The sequence below is a fragment of the Ranitomeya imitator genome, chromosome 4 (assembly GCF_032444005.1).
Source record: "Ranitomeya imitator isolate aRanImi1 chromosome 4, aRanImi1.pri, whole genome shotgun sequence".
In the NCBI taxonomy this organism is placed as follows: domain Eukaryota; kingdom Metazoa; phylum Chordata; class Amphibia; order Anura; family Dendrobatidae; genus Ranitomeya; species Ranitomeya imitator.
This window is the reverse complement of record NC_091285.1, coordinates 160846185-160864289: the sequence shown is the minus strand read 5'-3', so window position 1 is coordinate 160864289 and position 18105 is coordinate 160846185. Positions and strand designations below refer to the sequence as shown.

General features: G+C 44.3%; 1 protein-coding gene across 1 annotated transcript in view; it reads left to right on the top strand.

The window, feature by feature from the left end:
* LARS1 (leucyl-tRNA synthetase 1) overlaps positions 1 to 18105 on the top strand; it is a 95886-nt gene that overhangs the window by 49741 nt on the left and 28040 nt on the right. Inside the window, exons 10-20 of the mRNA XM_069764067.1 lie at positions 4063 to 4288; positions 5346 to 5433; positions 5527 to 5603; positions 7429 to 7482; positions 9222 to 9362; positions 9842 to 9919; positions 11583 to 11668; positions 11817 to 11882; positions 12037 to 12119; positions 16816 to 16954; positions 17046 to 17258. Of these exons, the coding sequence (XP_069620168.1) occupies positions 4063 to 4288; positions 5346 to 5433; positions 5527 to 5603; positions 7429 to 7482; positions 9222 to 9362; positions 9842 to 9919; positions 11583 to 11668; positions 11817 to 11882; positions 12037 to 12119; positions 16816 to 16954; positions 17046 to 17258 (1251 nt within the window). The remainder of the gene's footprint in view (positions 1 to 4062; positions 4289 to 5345; positions 5434 to 5526; positions 5604 to 7428; positions 7483 to 9221; positions 9363 to 9841; positions 9920 to 11582; positions 11669 to 11816; positions 11883 to 12036; positions 12120 to 16815; positions 16955 to 17045; positions 17259 to 18105) is intronic.

Genomic DNA, 18105 nt, shown 5'->3' with positions numbered 1-18105 from the left:
TTTTGAAGCGGCTTCAGCGGCTCTATGTCCAGCCTTTGCTTCCACTTGGGCCTCAAAATCCATCTCAAAATGGGCCAAGGATCTACGGCGAGGTATTCTGGACGGGGCGCCTCCCGCGCAATTAGCAGAACTTGCCAACCAGATTTCCAACGCTGGCGATTACCTGGTCTCCGCCTCCCTGGATGTCGCGTCTTGTGCGGCTCAGGCTTCCAGCAATGCCGTTGCCATCCGCCGGACCGTCTGGCTCAAGGCCTGGCAGGCGGACTTTTCTTCCAAAAAGTCCCTCACTAGTCTGCCCTTCCAGGGCTCTCGTCTCTTTGGTTCCCAGCTGGACCAAATCATTAAGGACGCCACCGGGGGTACAAGTTCTCTTCTCCCCCAGGCTAAGCCTCGTCGCCCTCCTCCTAGACGGCAGTTTCGCTCTTTTCGGCCTTTTCGTCGCTTCGCTGCATCAAACTCTCTTTCCCAGCAGCAACAGAGGCCACAGGCACGTCAAGAGAAGAAGGCGGTGTCCTTCAGGCCCACTCCGTCCTGGTGTCCTCGCTACTCCCAGGGTAGATCCTCCAGGCACAAGACTGGAAGATCCACCTCGGCATGACTCTCGGCAGGACTCCAGCCCAACTCCCAGATTGGGCGGCCGTCTTCTCCTTTTCAGGGACGTCTGGATTTCCGCAGTAGAGGACGCTTGGGTCAGGGAAGTTGTATCCTCGGGATACAAAATAGAGTTCGCCTCCCGACCCCGGGATCGTTTCTTCCAATCCCGTCCTCCAAGAGATCCCGCTCTAGTTCCGGGCTTCTTCGCAGCCATCGCTTCTCTGCTCAAATCCGGGGTAATCGTTCCCGTCCCAGAAAAGGAACGGTTCACGGGTTTCTACTCGAACCTTTTTGTGGTATCGAAAAAAGACGGCAAGGTTCGACCCATTCTGAACCTCAAATTGCTGAACAGGAGAGTTCGCCTGAGACACTTCAGGATGGAATCCCTTCGTTCAGTAATTGCTTCCATGGAGGCTCAGGAATTTCTATGCTCAATAGATATCCAAGACGCCTACCTCCATGTCCCGATATTTCCCGGACATCTCCGTTTCCTGCGCTTTGCAGTGCAACGAGATCATTTTCAGTTCGTCGCCCTGCCGTTCGGTCTCGCAACCGCGCCAAGGGTGTTCACGAAGATCATGGCGGCGCTGATGGCCATCTTGAGAGTCAGAGGCTTGGTCCTATATCCATACCTCGACGACATCCTCATCAAGGCTCCGTCCTTTGCTCAGGCTCACGAAAGCCTGTCCATTGTTCTCGACACCTTAGCCCGTTTCGGGTGGCTGGTCAACCGGAAGAAGTCCTGCCTTATTCCTTCTCAGCGCATCATCTTTCTGGGCATGCTTTTCGACACTCGTCAGGCCAGAGTCCTCCTTCCCAAAGACAAGAGATCCATCCTTCGTCGGGACATACGCTTGCTCCAGGGTCCTCGGCCTCCCTCCCTCCGTTCGGCCATGAAGGTTCTGGGGAGGATGGTAGCTACATTGGAAGCGATTCCCTTCGCCCAATTTCATTTGCGACCCCTTCAGCAAGCCATTCTGTCTCAGTGGGACAGGTCTGTCTTCTCCCCGGATCGGCCGATCAGACTCTCTTCTCGGGTCAAGCGGTCCCTCAACTGGTGGCTGACGTCACCTCTCATCTCCCAGGGCAGGTCCTTCCTTCCAGTTTACTGGCAGGTGGTGACAATGGACGCCAGCCTGATCGGCTGTGGTGCGGTTTTTCGCCACCTGACGGTTCAGGGCCGTTGGTCGTCGCAGGAGGCATCTCTGCCAATCAATGTCCTCGAAATTCGGGCCATCTCTCTGTCCCTCCGCCACTGGGAAAGGATCCTCAGGGGCCTTCCAGTCCAGATCCAGACGGACAACGCCACGGCTGTGGCATATGTCAACCATCAGGGGGGGACCCGGAGCTCCTTGGCCCTTGCCAAGGTATCCAAGATCCTCCTTTGGGCAGAGGCAACGGTTCCGGTGATATCCACGGTGCATATCCCCGGCGTGGACAACTGGGCCGCCGACTTCCTCAGCCGCGAGGGCCTTGCGGCAGGGGAATGGTCCTTGCATCCGGAGGTCTTCCATCAGATTTGTCTTCGATGGGGGACTCCGGACGTGGATCTCACGGCGTCTCGAATCAACAGGAAGGTTCCGCAGTTTGTCTCCAGGTCCCGCGATCCTCTCGCAGTGGGCGTCGATGCTCTGGCCATTCCTTGGTCACAGTTTGAGCTGCCCTACCTGTTCCCACCCCTTCCATTACTTCCCAAACTGTTGAAGAAGATCAAAGCGGAAGGGGTGTCAGTCATCCTGATCGCCCCGGATTGGCCCAGGAGAGCTTGGTTCGCGGAGCTCGTCAACCTTCTCGCGGATGCTCCCTGGCGCCTTCCAGACAGGCCCGATTTGCTGTCCCAGGGTCCGATCTGCCACCCGAATTCTCGGTCGCTCAGTTTAATGGCGTGGCTGTTGAGACCGCGGTTCTAAGAGCGTCCGGCCTTTCGGAGCGGGTGATTCACACCATGATTCAGGCTCGGAAGCCTTCGTCTTCCAGGATCTACTACCGTACCTGGAAGGCTTAGTTCCGTTGGTGCGAATTCAACCACGTTCCGCCTATGGTTTTTTCCCTGCCTTCTCTTTTGGCCTTCCTTCAGGCAGGACTGGATTCGGGCCTGGCTCTTAGCTCCCTAAAGGGCCAGGTTTCTGCGCTTGCCATCCTCTTTCAGAAGAACTTGGCCTCTCGGCCACAGGTTAAGACCTTCTTTCAAGGAGTAGCCCACACTGTCCCGCCGTACAGGGCCCCTGTGGACGCATGGGACTTAAACCTGGTACTGGACGTTCTGAGGGTTTCCCCCTTTGAACCTCTAAGGGAGATTCCTCTATCAGTTTTATCTTGGAAGGTGACCTTTCTTGTGGCCATCACGTCTATTCGCCGCGTTTCAGAGTTGGCGGCCCTGTCTTGCAGTCCTCCGTTTTTGGTCATTCACCAGGACAAGGTGGTCTTTCTGCCTCCACCTTCTTTTCTTCCTAAGGTGGTTTCCACCTTCCACCTCAACGAGGACATCGTTCTACCTTCCTTTTGTCCAGCTCCGACTCATCCTCTGGAGCGATCGTTGAACAAGCTGGACCTCGTCAGGGCAGTGAGGATCTATCTGGACAGAACGTCCACTTTCCGGAAGACGGATTCTTTTTTCGTCATTCCTGATGGCACGCGCAGAGGCCAACCGGCTTCTAAAGCGACTATTGCTCGCTGGATCAGAATGGCAATTTTGGAGGCTTACCGGGTCAAGAACAGAGTGCCCCCTCCTGGGATTAAGGCTCACTCTACCCGGGCAGTCGGCGCCTCCTGGGCGGTGCATCACAGGGCTTCCACCCTACAGCTTTGCAAAGCGGCAACTTGGTCTTCCATCCACACGTTCGCCAAATTTTACAAGGTCCATACCTACGCTTCGGTGGACGCCGGCCTAGGCAGAAGGATCCTGCAGGCGGCAGTGGTGAGTCCTCTGACCTGATGGAAGTCTGTTTTTCCCGCCCTAGGTACTGCTTTGGGACCTCCCATGGTTCCTGTGTCCCCCAATGAGAGGCGATAAAGAAAACAGGATTTTTGGTTGCTTACCGTAAAATCTGTTTCTTGAAGCTTCCATTGGGGGACACAGCTCCCTCCCAATGTTTCTGTTATCTGTTCTATGACTGTTCTCACGTTTACAGTTCGTAAGTTTGTGGTTATGGTTTTCTCAACCTTGTTCTTTTCTCCTACTGCTTTCTCACTAACTGAAGAGTATAATGCCAGTCGGTGGGGTGTACACTGCAGAGGAGGAGCTAACTTTTTTATTTGCATAGTGTCAGCCTCCTAGTGGCAGCAGCATACACCCATGGTTCCTGTGTCCCCCAATGGAGGCTTCAAGAAACAGATTTTACGGTAAGCAACCAAAAATCCTGTTTTATGTGTTCTGGAAATAATCCACAGGTTTGTGCCTTCCTCTAATATAAACATACTGTACCAGTTTGCTAATGCGCTTTTCTTACTGTTCATATTAACTTCTAGTGGGCTGAAAGGAAGGCATGTGTTCCTAGTAGCGGCCACTCTGCGCCCAGAAACCATGTTTGGACAGACCAACTGCTGGCTGCGCCCTGACATGCCGTACATCGCGTTTGAGACGGCAAATGGTGATGTATTTGTCTGCACCCAAAGAGCAGCCAGGAACATGTCCTACCAAGGGTTCACGAAGGACAATGGTGTCGTGCCAGTGGTCAAGGAGCTCATGGGAGAGGTTAGCATTATAGATCCTAGGGCCATAAAAAGCTAAACCATCATTAGTATCAAATGACTTTTATTAGGTGACATTTAAATGCCGCTTTCAATCACCAACAGGGCTGTCATGGCAGTCAGTGCCAAGGCGTCCATGGCTGGCTGCCATGTTTGTCTTCTTGTGAGACCCAGCCTGTAGGTGCGGTTCATAGGAGAACCTCATTTATCTGTATACTGCAGTATATAGAAGAAGCGGTGATCACAGATTCAAGTCACCTAAGAAGACTAAGAAACAAAGTAATAAAAAATATGAAAACAATCTAAATCACACCATCACCTTTCCCCCTTTAATAATAGCAAAATGAAAAAAATGTTAAATATTACCATATTTTATATTACTACACCGTAAACATTTGATACATCAAGATATCAAATTAATTTGGAATTATTTTCCAGTTCTTTGAATAGTAAAACGGAGCATGCAATTTTACAATGTATTGCCTATTAAATTTGCATCCATTCTTGAGTGCTTAACAAATTTGTTTTGTTTACATCTCGTTGCCTGGGAAACCGACCACTAATGCTTGACAGCGGAACAGCACTTGCAAGCTTTTTTTTTAGTGTGTGTGTGACTTGTAAGCACTGTTTTGAAGGCAGCAAGGATTGTTAAAGCGCGCTGTTATCTAACAATGGCTGCCAGATTCAGCAGAACGCTTTCACACAGGACTGCAGAAGTGGTCGGTCTCCAATCCAAAAAGCTGTGAACAAGGAAAAAGAAAAGTGTTAATATCTCAAAAACGGCTGAAAATTTTAATAAGCAGTAAATTGCAAAAGTTCTTGTTTCTACTGGCACTATGGTAATATCCATGTATGAAAATGAGAATTCTGCCTGGTAGCTCATTCTGCAAACTATGTACTGTGACACATTAAGGCTTCAGACTCAAATGGTCCAAAATATATGCAATCAAGGAAGAAAAAAAAATCCCAAAGTGTCCATATACTTGTAGCTTACTGTTTTTTGTTTATAAAATTGTGGAAATGCTTTCTCGTGTAATAAATGTTACTTCTTGTCATTTTAGGACCTTCTTGGAGCAGCCTTGTCTGCCCCACTGACCTCCTATAAAGTGATATATGCCCTCCCTATGCTTACCATTAAGGAAGAAAAAGGTAAGGGTGAACAATTGTCCCTGCTGCACTTTTTTTTTTTAAATTGATCAAAATACACGTTTTTTTCAACATAATTCCTGTTTTACGTCATAGGCACAGGGGTGGTTACCAGTGTCCCCTCCGATGCTCCGGATGACATTGCAGCTTTACGAGATTTGAAGAAAAAACAGGTTTGCACATATTCTGATTGAGTAGCTCATTTTAGGGTATCTGTCACCAGGTTTTTACCAAGTAATCTGACCTCCGCATGAAATGGTGGAAGACGTTCTGATGACAGTGTTGTGTCACTTACTGGATTGTGTTTTTCTGTTTCAATATTATTAGTGTTTTATTAGTAGGAGATTATCACTGCAAGACAACTCGCTTTGTACCTCCTAGTCCAATCACCTCACCTCCACCACTGATTAGCAGCTCTCTGTCACTATGCATTGTTCAAAGAAAGCTGTTATGTGGGCGAGGTTATACACAGCTCAGCATTCTGAGCTCTGCTAGACCTGCAGCGGTGAAAACTGACTCACAACTCCTGCACCCAGTAAAGTGATATATCCCTGGCATCGGGGTCTCTGCCCCCACTACATGCTGTTGTTTGATTACAGATCAAAAACCTACTGACAGATTCCCATTAACCCCTTTCTGACCTCGGACGGGATAGTACGTCCGAGGTCAGAACCCCCTCTTTGATGCAGGACTTCGGCAGTGAGCCCTCATCAAAGCCGGGACATGTCAGCTGTTTTGAACAGCTGACATGTGCCCGCAATAGCGGCGGGTGAAATCGTCATTCACCCGCCGCTATTAACTATTTAAATGCCGCTGTCAAACGCTGACAGTGGCATTTAACCGGCGCATCCGGCCGGAAATGAGCGCATCGCTGACCCCCGTCACATGATCGGGGGTCAGCGATGCTTCTGCATAGTAACCATAGAGGTCCTTGAGACCTCTATGGTTACTGATCCTGGCTAGCTGTGACCGCCACCCTGTGGTCGGCGCTCATAGCACACCTGCATTTCTGCTGCATAGCAGCGATCTAATGATCGCTGCTATGTAGCAGAGCCGATCGAGTTGTGCCAGCTTCTAGCCTCCCATGGAGGCTATTGAAGCATGGCAAAAGGAAGAAAAAATAAAAAAAATATAAAAGTCAAAATAAATCAATAAAAAAAAATCAAACCTACACATATTTGGTATCGCTGCGTTCAGAATCGCCCGATCTATCAATAACAAAAAAGGCATTAACCTGATCGCTAAACAGCGTAGCAAGAAAAAAAAATTAGAAACGCCAGAATTACGTTTTTTTTGGTCGCCGCAACATTGCAGTAAAATGCAATAACGGGCGATCAAAAGAACGTATCTGCACCAACATGGTATCATTAAAAACGTCAGCTCGGCACGCAAAAAATAAACTCTCAAATGACCCCAGATCAAGAAAAATGGAGACGCTACGGGTATCGGAAAATGGCGCAATTTTTTTGTTTTTTTTAGCAAAGTTTGGAATGTTTTTCCACCACTTAGATAAAAAATAACCCAGACATGTTAGGTGTCTATGAACTCATAATGACCTGGAGAATCATAATGGCAGGTCAGTTTTAGCATTTAGTGAACCTAGCAAAAAAGCCAAACAAAAAACAAGTGTGGGATTGCACTTTTTTTGCAATTTCACCACACTTGGAATTTTTTTCCCGTTTTCTAGTACACGTCATGCTAAAACCAATGATGTCGTTCAAAAGTGCAACTTGTTTCGCAAACAATAAGCCCTCACATGGCCAAATTGACGGAAAAATAAAAAAAGTTATGGCTCTAGGAAGGAGGGGAGCGAAAAACGAACACGGAAAAGGTCATGAAGGGGTTAATGTACTCATTGTTGAGAAAAGTCCACATCACCACCTCAATTAATATTGATTATCCTGTACAGAATTATCCGCTGTACTTGCATAAATGGCGATATAATCTTAAGATGTAGTTTTCCCTTTGTAATGCTCTGTGATTTTTTTCCCTGTGCAGGCACTGAGACTGAAATATGGCATTAGAGATGACATGGTTTTGCCCTTTGAGCCTGTAAGTACGTACTTTATTGGCGTAAATATTGCTGCACAATATATTGTACTGTAAATACTAATAAAGACGTTCATATTTTCTGGGTGCAAAAAACATTCCTGGAGGTTGTCATGTCAGATCTTTTCAACCTCTTCACGACCGCCGACTATAAAAAAAAAAAAAAAAAATACACACGGTATTGCCATGTCTGGAACAACACGATCTATAAAACTATCAAACTAGTTAGCCCCTTCAGCGATCACCGTAAAAAAAGACACATGAATAAAATTGTGTTAAAAAACAATGCTTTTTCATGAAACCACTGAACAAAATGTTGAATAAAACATAAATAAAAGGCAGATGTAAATAAAACTGGTATCACTGAAAACATAATCTTTTCTCACAAAAAATCAAGCTGCCATACCGCTCCGTCAACGTAACAATAAAAAAGTTATAGCTCTCAGAATATAGGAATGCAAAAAAACATGTTTTTGCATTGCCATATTTTAAGAACTATAATTTTTCGATATTTTTGCTGACAGAGTAACGTGTGGGCTTGTTTTATGCGGGATGAGTTGACATTTTTATTTGTACTATTTTCAGACACATAATCTTTTTTTTTAGCGCTATTCCAGTTTTTGGAAGGTAGAATGAGCAAAAAACGAGCAATTCAAGAATTTTTTTGGGGTTTTTTTTTTTTTTATTTATTTATGCTGTTCTACCTGTGGAAAATTTATAAGGTTGCTTTATTCTTCGGGTCAGTACGATTACAGCGATATCACATTTATATCATTTTTCTGTGTTTTGACGCTTTTACTCAAAAACTATTTTATATAAAAAAAACTATTGTTTTGTGTAAATCTGGTATCGCTGTAATAGCACCAACACAAAGAATATAGTAGTCTCACTTGTACTGCACGAGGAACAGTGTAAAAAAAAAAAAGAAGCAAAACTAATTCTTCACCTTTTGCTGATTTGTTCATTCTGCCTCCCAAAGATTGCAGTTTGGCTCACACTTATCCTGTGCTCTACGCTGAGCGCTTACATCGGGGTTTCTGTGTAAATCTCTTAAATACGTGCCCCCCCATAAGAAATCCAGCCCTCCCAAATCCAAACGCACCTCTCCCACAGAGGTACAACACATGCAGGGATTCACTAACAAACGTGTGTTGTGGCTGTCGAACTGCCGCGTGACTCACATATTTTTCGAGCACCCCGAAGACACTCGGTTAGCACTTGCCACCTGAGCACGTTCACTCATCACTATTGCTATAGTTTGTACTTCTCCTTTCACTGCATACTAGGTTACTATATGTGCAAGTTGGATGCTTCCCTACAGATGTGCAAATTGCCTCTTCAGAGAGGAAGAGGACTTGAATAGTGATGAGCGACTATACTCGTTACTTGAGATTTCACCAGCATGATCGGGGGTCCTCCGAGTATTTTTTAATGCTTGGAGATTTAGTTTTTCTTGCCGCAGCTGAATGATTTACATCTGTTAGCCAGCATAAGTACATGTGGGGATTCCCTAGCAACCAGGCAACCCCAACATGTACTTAGGCTGGCTAACAGATGTAAATCATTCAGCTGCGGCAAAGAAAAACTAAATCTCCGAGTACTAAAAAATACTTGGAGGACCCCCGGTCATGCTGGTGAAATCTCGAGTAATGAGTATATTCGCTCATCACTAGACTTGAACTCTATGTTGGAAGCAGCTACTGATGGTAATCTATGTTTTTTTCTTATCATTTTGCCTTTAGATACCCATCATTGACATCCCCGGCTATGGAAATCTGTCTGCTCCCTTGGTCTGCGATGAGCTGAAAATCCAGAGTCAAAATGACCGAGACAAACTAACAGAAGCAAAGGAAAAAGTTTACCTAAAAGGATTCTATGAGGGAGTATGTATGTGTTATTTTAAAGGCAGCACATAAGCATATTGATTGGGATTTTGCAGTACGCTGTATTGTCTGCTATATCACTAGATACAACTGATTGATAACCACTGTTTGGTGACTGTGGCGTTCCCACCTTCCATTGTTATGGTATATGGCCAGCATACCGACCTCCGAGATCCCAACCGAGCGACGCGGCGGAGATCCCCATAGTTTTTAACTTGCACATAGGCCCTCCTGTCTGCTGGATTTGCAAGAAATCAGCCTGCAACTATATGATGCCGTTCCTGTGCACAACATGTGAGCAGGACACGGCGAAGAAACAACACGATTTCACCAATGTTTCTCGTCTTTAGTAGCTTTCGATGACCTTAGTATATGTCACTACCAATATTTGCTGCCGTATTCCTGATCTTCCTCATACAGCTGATCCTTAATACCTGTACCCTGCTCATCTGATCTGTTCTCTTTTCTTTGCTCCCCAGGTAATGATAGTTCCAGGGTATGAAGGCAAGAAGGTGCAAGATGTCAAAAAGCCCATCCAGAAGATGATGATTGACAGCGTATGTTTACTACCATTTGTTCTTTCTTGGGTACATTGCAGGTTTTTTTTCTAAAACCAGATTAGATTCTTGTTGGTTGAGAATGGTTAGGTATTAATATTAAATTTACCTGTGTAGGGTGACTAAGGGGCACCCATCTAATACTTCTGTTGGTTTAGGAGGTTTAAGGCGCTGGTAGTTGTGGTCTAATTAAAGAAAATATACCGTTACTTTTAACCTTACGTTTATTTTAGTAATTGTTGCTGTTTATTTATTGACACAAGTTCCTTGCTTCCTTTTACACACCCACTACATAATAAATTGGCAGCAGTTACCCCTGGCTGCATAGTGAGTTGCACACCTTCCATCAAACTAATTAAAGGGATGTGAAAATGTTTTGCATGCCATAAGATGAGTTACTTGGTAATATACTGTCTTGTAGCTGAGATTCCTCTGTTAGCCAGTTTCGCCCCTGCTTGGGGACATCACATGCCTTTAATACCTGGTTCTTTCCATTGTGCCAATCCTTGATGTACATGACGTCACAGATCGCATGCCAGTTATCGCTACTCCTCCTTGGTGTACCTCTTTCCTACCTTTCCCACAAGCAATCCATGCATGTGTTGCAACTGTTAAACAGCCGCAGGGACTATAACATATTTTTCGAGCACTCTTAAGTCACTTGGTTAGCACCTGAGCATGCTCAGGTAACACCTTATCCCAGCTCGTTAACTCATCGCTAATCCCTACCTCTACACCCTGTTATAAAGGGGCATACAGACATCTCAATGTCTGCAAGATGGAAAAGGAGTCCTGGCAACAGTAATCCTTCACATTGCTAATTATACTACTTTCTGCAGTAAAACAAAGGTGCATCGCATTAACTACTTATGCCTACTACGCAGGTATATACACTACCTTTCTGTATTTTTTAAACCTTGGAACACCCCTTTAATAAATGTGTAACTAATGAGCTTGTCCTAGAGGTGGAAGAAAGAATTATTCTTTTAAGAGTTTTTAAGGAATCACTCCTCCCATGAAAGTTTTTATCCTCTTAATATATAGCAATCATATTATGTAGCGCTGTGTACTTACAATTGCTCATTTTTCCTTTCTTCCCAGATAATTCTTCTCTTTCCTCTGCTCTATATAGAAACAGGAAGTTTCTCATCCCTGCGTTTATCATCCCTCTCTTCATCTTCTGACCCAGCTGTTCCATGCCCTCCCCCCACTGGGACTTTTGCAGTGACTCACGTGTTGTGCAGAGAAAATTGACCTCCTGTTTCTAAACAGAGCTTAGAAGGATTCAGCTAGTCCATGTTTAATCATATGATCTTATAGATGTAATGAAAAAGAGAAGAAATAGCTAGGTAGAAACCTAAAATGAGCAATTGTAAGTACACAGATCTGTATAATATGATGATTGCAATATATAGAGAGGATAAAAGCTTTGATGGGAGGAGGAGAGCTTCTTTAAGATCCCTGATTGCTGTCATAATGTAAGCATTACTTATTCTGTTCCTCGGGGCTGTGGTTGCACATGCTGTTTTTGCAGCATTAAAATATTAATTGAGTCACTTTTTTATCTTTTTAGTTACGCAGCGCATATGATGAGATGTATAATAAGGAAGCCCTTACCAAAAGTTTGGTAAATTCCTAATAATTTCCTTTCTTTTTCGTGTAGAATGAAGCGATGATTTACATGGAGCCAGAAAAGCAGGTCATTTCCCGCTCAGCTGATGAATGTGTGGTTGCGCTATGTGACCAGTGGTAAGCTTTCTGGAACAAGCGCTAACAATAACAGATATTTCTGTTATCTTGTATACTGGTGGTTGCATTTACCAATGATTATATTTTAAGAAACAACCTAGGTAATTATAGTATTAGTTCTTTTGACTTTGTGGTGTAATTTGCTTAGGTACCTGGATTACGGTGAAGAGAGCTGGAAGAAACAGACTACAGAGTGCTTGAAGAACCTGGAAACGTGAGTTAGGTTTAATAGAACCACTTGGAAACCAGGCTTTAATATTCACTTTTTACGCTCATACAATAATAATTGAATGCAGAGTGAGTGTTGCTCCTGTCTCTGGAAAGGCTGCAATTCAGGCAAGAAATAATTTTACTTCCATTGCTTGAAGGTTTTGCGAGGAGACCAGAAGAAACTTTGAAGCCACTCTGGGCTGGCTACAAGAACATGCCTGCTCCAGGACGTACGGCTTGGGTAAGTCTAATCCCTTGCATAAGGCTATGTGCACACGTTCAGGATTTCTTGCAGAAAATTCCTGAGAATTCCGGACATTTTCTGCATGAAATCCGCAAGAAAACCGCATGCGTTTTTGCCGCGGTTTTGACACGGTTTTGACGCAGTTTTTTCCGGACACTTCCCAATGCATTTTGGAGTGGGAAATCCGCAAAAAAAACGCAAAAAGATAGAGCATGTCCGGATTTTGTGCGGTATGCGTTTTTTTTGCGGAAAAAAACGCATCATGTGCACAAAACATGCGGAATTCATTCTAAATGATGGGATGCTTACTGTATGCGTTTTTTTTGCGGTTTTATAGCGTTTTTATCGGGGGAAAACCGCAAAAAAACCGCAACGTGTGAACACAGCCTAAAGCTAAATAGGCCCTCATTCGCTCTCGACAGATCTAGTTTCTCAGTGTGATTTTCAGCAGATGATGATCCTGATGGATAACGAGAGTATCATCCATGGCTTCGCTACACACAGATTGTCACTCTCTGTAGATCGAACCATTATCCACCCCAATGGCTAGGTCCGACTCTTATCTGATTGTTGCCCTTCCCTGATTTGGCTGTTTTTGACCCCAAATGCAAGTCTTCTGAATCTGGAAGACATCGGCCTCCATCATGTAGTCAAATGGACCATTTAGTAGCCTAAGTTTCAAGCATTGACATGAGTAGGAGATGGTTACCTGTCTTGGAGCTCAACCCTTTAGGAGTAGTTAAAGCAAAGTAAATCATGTAATAAGTGCGTCTTCAGATCGTATAATCAATCCTTTATCATGAGCCACTGTGATAAATTTAATAAGGGTTTATAGAAAGTTTTAGTAATTTAGTAATCTAGTCACTTGATAGATGTTTCTGTTCATAGACTAGCCATCTCCACTTTAGCCGACAGGGGCCTATGACTGATTTTGCTCTTTCCTGTGGGCATATGAAATGATTTTCTGGTGAGTACAAGACTTCTCGTTTTCATGGTTGCTTCATTCGGGGACGCAGGAACCATAGCAGCAGTCTAACCTATGGTAGCTGTGTCCTTCAATGAAGACTGAGAAAAGTAGATTTTTGGTACTCACCATAACATCTGTTTCTTGTGGTCTTCATTTCTGGAACGATGGCAGCATTCTAACCTATGGTAGCTGTGTCCTTCAATGAAGACTATGAGGAAAGTAGATTTTTGGTTCTCACCATAACATCTGTTTCTTGTGGTCTTCATTTCTGGAACCATGGCAGCAGTCTAACCCATGGTAGCTGTGTCCTTCAATGAAGACTATGAGAAAAGTAGATTTTTGGTACTCACCATAACATCTGTTGCTTGTAGTCTTCATTTCTGGACCCATGGCAGCAGTTTAACTCATAATTGCGGTGTCCTTCAATGAAGTCTATGAGAAAGTGATTTTATGGTAAATAACAAAAATCTTAATTTCTCTGTCGCTTCATTGGGGGACACAGGAACTATGAGTTAGTCTTCTGCCATGATTACTGTGTCTGCCAACGAAGAACATGAGAGATTTTACAGTGAGTACCAAAAATCCTCATTTAGTCTAGGTTCAGCTTTGAATACTATAATAAAGTTGTCGTACAGATGTGTCATTCCTTACCTGTCCTCTTGACTTTATATAAGTTGACATGAGAAGTGTCAGATAAGTAGCCTTAAAACAAAACATAATTTTGTGAAGCCTACGTGTGTCCACCTAGTGGTTGGGATGTGAGTTGCAACCTGGCTATAAATTTGCTGGCATGTCGCTATACTGTATTCAATCTATATTTTGCTAAATTGGAGTCCTTAACCCCTATCTGACCTCGGACGGGATAGTACGTCCGAGGTCAGATCCCCTGCTTTGATGCAGGGCTCCGCGGTGAGCCCGCACCAAAGCCGGGACATGTCAGCTGTTTTGAACAGCTGACATGTGCCCGTAATAGGCGCGGGCAGAATCGCGATCTGCCCGCACCTATTAACTAGTTAAATGACGCTGTCAATCGCAAACAGCGGCATTTAACTACTGCTTGAGGCCGGGCGGTCGGAAATGACGTCATCGCAGACCCCCGTCACATGATCGGGGGTCGGCGATGCTTCAGAATAGTAACCATAGAGGTCCTTGAGACCTCTATGGTTACTGATCGCCGGTAGCTGTGAGCGCCACCCTGTGGTCGGCGCTCACAGCACACCTGCAATTCTGCTACATAGCAGCGATCTGATGATCGCTGCTGTGTAGCAGAGCCGATCGCGTTGTGCCTGCTTCTAGCCTTAAAAAATGTGAAAAAAATAAAAAAATTATAAAAGTTTAAATCACCCTCCTTTCGCCCCAATCAAAATAAATGAATAAAAAAAAAAATCAAATCTACACATATTTGGTATCGCCGCGCTCAGAATCGCCCGATCTATCAATTAAAAAAAAGCGTTAACCTGATCACTAAACGGCGTAGCGAGAAAAAAATGCGAAACGCCAGAATTATGTTTTTTTGGTCGCCGCGACATTGCATTAAAATGCAATAACGGGCGATCAAAAGAACGTATCCAAAATGCTATCATTAAAAACGTCATCTCGGCACGCAAAAAATAAGCCTTCAACTGACCCCAGATCACGAAAAATGGAGACGCTACGGGTATCGGAAAATGGCGCAATTTTTTTTTTTTTTTTTTTTAGCAAAGTTTTGAATTTTTTTTTACCACTTAGATAAAAAATAACCTAGTCATGTTAGGTGTCTATGAACTCGTACTGACCTGGAGAATCATAGTGGCAGGTCAGTTTTAGCATTTAGTGAACCTAGCAAAAAAGCCAAACAAAAAACAAGTGTGGGATTGCACTTTTTTTGCAATTTCACTGCACTTGGAATTTTTTTCCCGTTTTCTAGTACACGACATGCTAAAACCAATGATGTCGTTCAAAAGTACAACTCGTCCCGCAAAAAATAAGCCCTCACATGGCCAAATTGACGGAAAAATAAAAAAGTTATGGCTCTGGGAAGGAGGGGAGTGAAAAACGAACACGGAAAGACGAAAAATCCCAAGGTCATGAAGGGGTTAAAGTGAGCCTATCTTTTATTTTTTCAAAAATATAATAGCCACCCATACACAATCAGATCCAGACCTACGGTCATGCTTATGCAGGAGCTCCCTTCAGAGAAATGATTGAACGGCCAATTGTGGTTTTACCACCCAAACCTCCACCCGTCTGCAGGAGGTGTAATTATTAGGGGTAGAAGATATTTAACGCTAAATGAGTAAACATTAATGAAAATTGTTTTAAAATTCGAGTATACAAATCTGTATATGACCATTTTTGAGTGTATCCAGGTCATGTCCGGTTTCTGCTGGTAGAAGTATGATAAAAAGCCATATATGTATAAACGTAACACAGTTACACGGTTTATAGGGAACCTGTCACGTCCTCATATGCAATTATTCTGCAGATATAGTAGTAATCTCTAGAGTAATAGCATTACAATGCAGCCCATCCTCATTACTGAAACTGCGGCTACCTAGAGAAAATTCACTTTATTCCTCCCTCTTAGGACTCAATGAACGTCAAAGATGTGCTGCAGTGGCGGGGTGTGCCTAGCCGCGCCACTCACTGTGTACTGAGCCGTGACTATGACCACTCCCGACATGGCTCTATGACTGAAACCAGTGGCTGCTGGGAGGAAAAAGTTCATTTTCTCCCAGTAGCCGCGCTTCAGCATTGTAACACTATTAACCTGCAAATGAACCCTATAGCTGCAAGTTAATAGCTTTTGGAAACATTACCATTTTACTTTTAAATATGTATATTAAAGGGATTGTCCAGCTCAGTGTAAACTTTGGGCAATGATTGCTGGGAGGATTCGGCTCTACTTGCCCATTCCAGTGGTGATCGCTTGAGAGCCAGTATGTGATTTGCATGCTTGCGTTCACACATTGACTAGCTTCTACTGAGAAGCAGATGTGTTCACGTGCCAGCTAGCTTCTCAAGTATGCTATTTGTATACCTGTGGTTACATGACAGTCGTATAGTACACACAGTTAGGGTGCTTTCACACCCCGTCTCTGCATCGTTTCAGTGGCTACGTCAGAGTTTACGTCCAAATCCCCCCCCAAATGGGATTCGGATGTATGCTCCGATGGTTCCATAGACTATAATGGTGGCCAGGGCTGCGGAGTCAGTAAGCCAAACATCCGATTCCTAAATTTCCCTGACTCTGACTCCTCAGCACTGGTCACTACTGAGCATGTGCATAAAGTGCAGCACAGATTCATCTCCACTATGGCTCCTCAGCACTGGTCACTACTGAGCATGTGCATAAAGTGCAGCACAGATTCATCTCCACTAAAAGCCCAGATCCTTAGATCAGGAACAGGACAGACATTTATAGGACATTTCATAACTTTCCCAAATTATTATGAAAACATTTACAGCTCATCCTGCATTGTACTAGTGTGCCCAATGTATTATATATTTTAGGAGTCAAAGTCGGTTCATTTTATAACAACTTTGGTACCGCACTGATGATGTTGGCAGAGTGAACGTGCGCTCTGCCGTGCTTCATTTTGTGGTAGTGTACGCCTACTGGAGACGGACACCCAGACACAGTATACTACTATTAAGTTTTGGCACGCTGCTTAAATTTCCATGGTGTGTTTTACGAGATTGTTGCGTGTGCTTGGGTAATTCTTTGTCTGGCGTTTCTTATTTTAGGCTCTCGCTTGCCTTGGGATGAGCAATGGTTAATTGAGTCCCTATCTGACTCTACAATATACATGGCCTACTACACTGTTTGTCATCTGCTACAGGGGAATGATCTTGATGGTAAAGCGGACTCTCCTATAGGTATCAGGTAAAAGAATTTTGGTTTATTTTTCATAGGGGCCTCATTAATATTTTTTCTGGCTGTCACCTTGGCTCTGACTGTTTTCCCTACTATAAAGGCCGGAACAAATGACCAAGGAGGTCTGGGACTACATATTTTTCAAGAAGGCACAGTTTCCAAAAACAACCATCCCCAAGGAGAAACTGGACTTATTAAAGAAGGAGTTTGAGTTTTGGTATCCAGTTGATCTGAGAGTATCTGGGAAAGATCTGGTCCCGAATCACTTGTCCTATTACCTATACAACCACGTGGCTATGTGGCCTGAAGACAGGTGAGTTGGTGGCTTGAATAGTTCTTTAAAAAGAACATATGGAGTATAATGTACTGTGTAAATAATGGTCAGATATTGTTGGGAGCTACAACACAATGTGATGTCTTAGCCCACTGTTATATGGTCCATACCGCCCCTGAATTGTACAGTGTCTTAGTTCATCGCTTATACGTAGCATGCATAGGCATAGCTAGAGGTTTGGCTCAGGGGAGCAACACTTCCAAGTTGGCCACTGACTAAGTAACCCTGATTAGAGCTACGGTGGCACACCCTAATAGTGGATATAGGGGAACCTCAGCAGATGACCGCACTGTTACTAAAAAAAAACTGATATTACTGAAATATGGTGACATATAGTAGTAGACATCATTGCTGCAGAACAGAACAGTTACAGATAGTGACTTACAGCTGACATTCTTTCTAATGGAGTCATTCACTTTTCCATCTGGCCCAGACTGACATGGCAATCTCTGACATGCCACATCTGACTTCTTACATTTCAAGCACCATCCCCATCTATCCCCATCCTGCCCAAACTCTTCATCCTGCTGATACCCCAATACTGAGCGCTGCTGCCGTATGTGTCCCTATTACTACATCTGCTGTGTGATACTGTGTACACTCTTAATTTTCCTTCTACTGGAGCCCTATATTCCTCTTTCATTGCACTTGTAAGATATGATGTCAACAACAGCGCCCCCACAAACACTGTAAGATACCCCCACCGTGAAGTCCTTCACCGCTCCCTCCACACGCACATTATGATGACCTTATTGTACCCTACTCCTCAACTCCCCCGGAAGAGTATGGTGACCCCAACACAGTATGATCCCCCAGCTGTGACCCC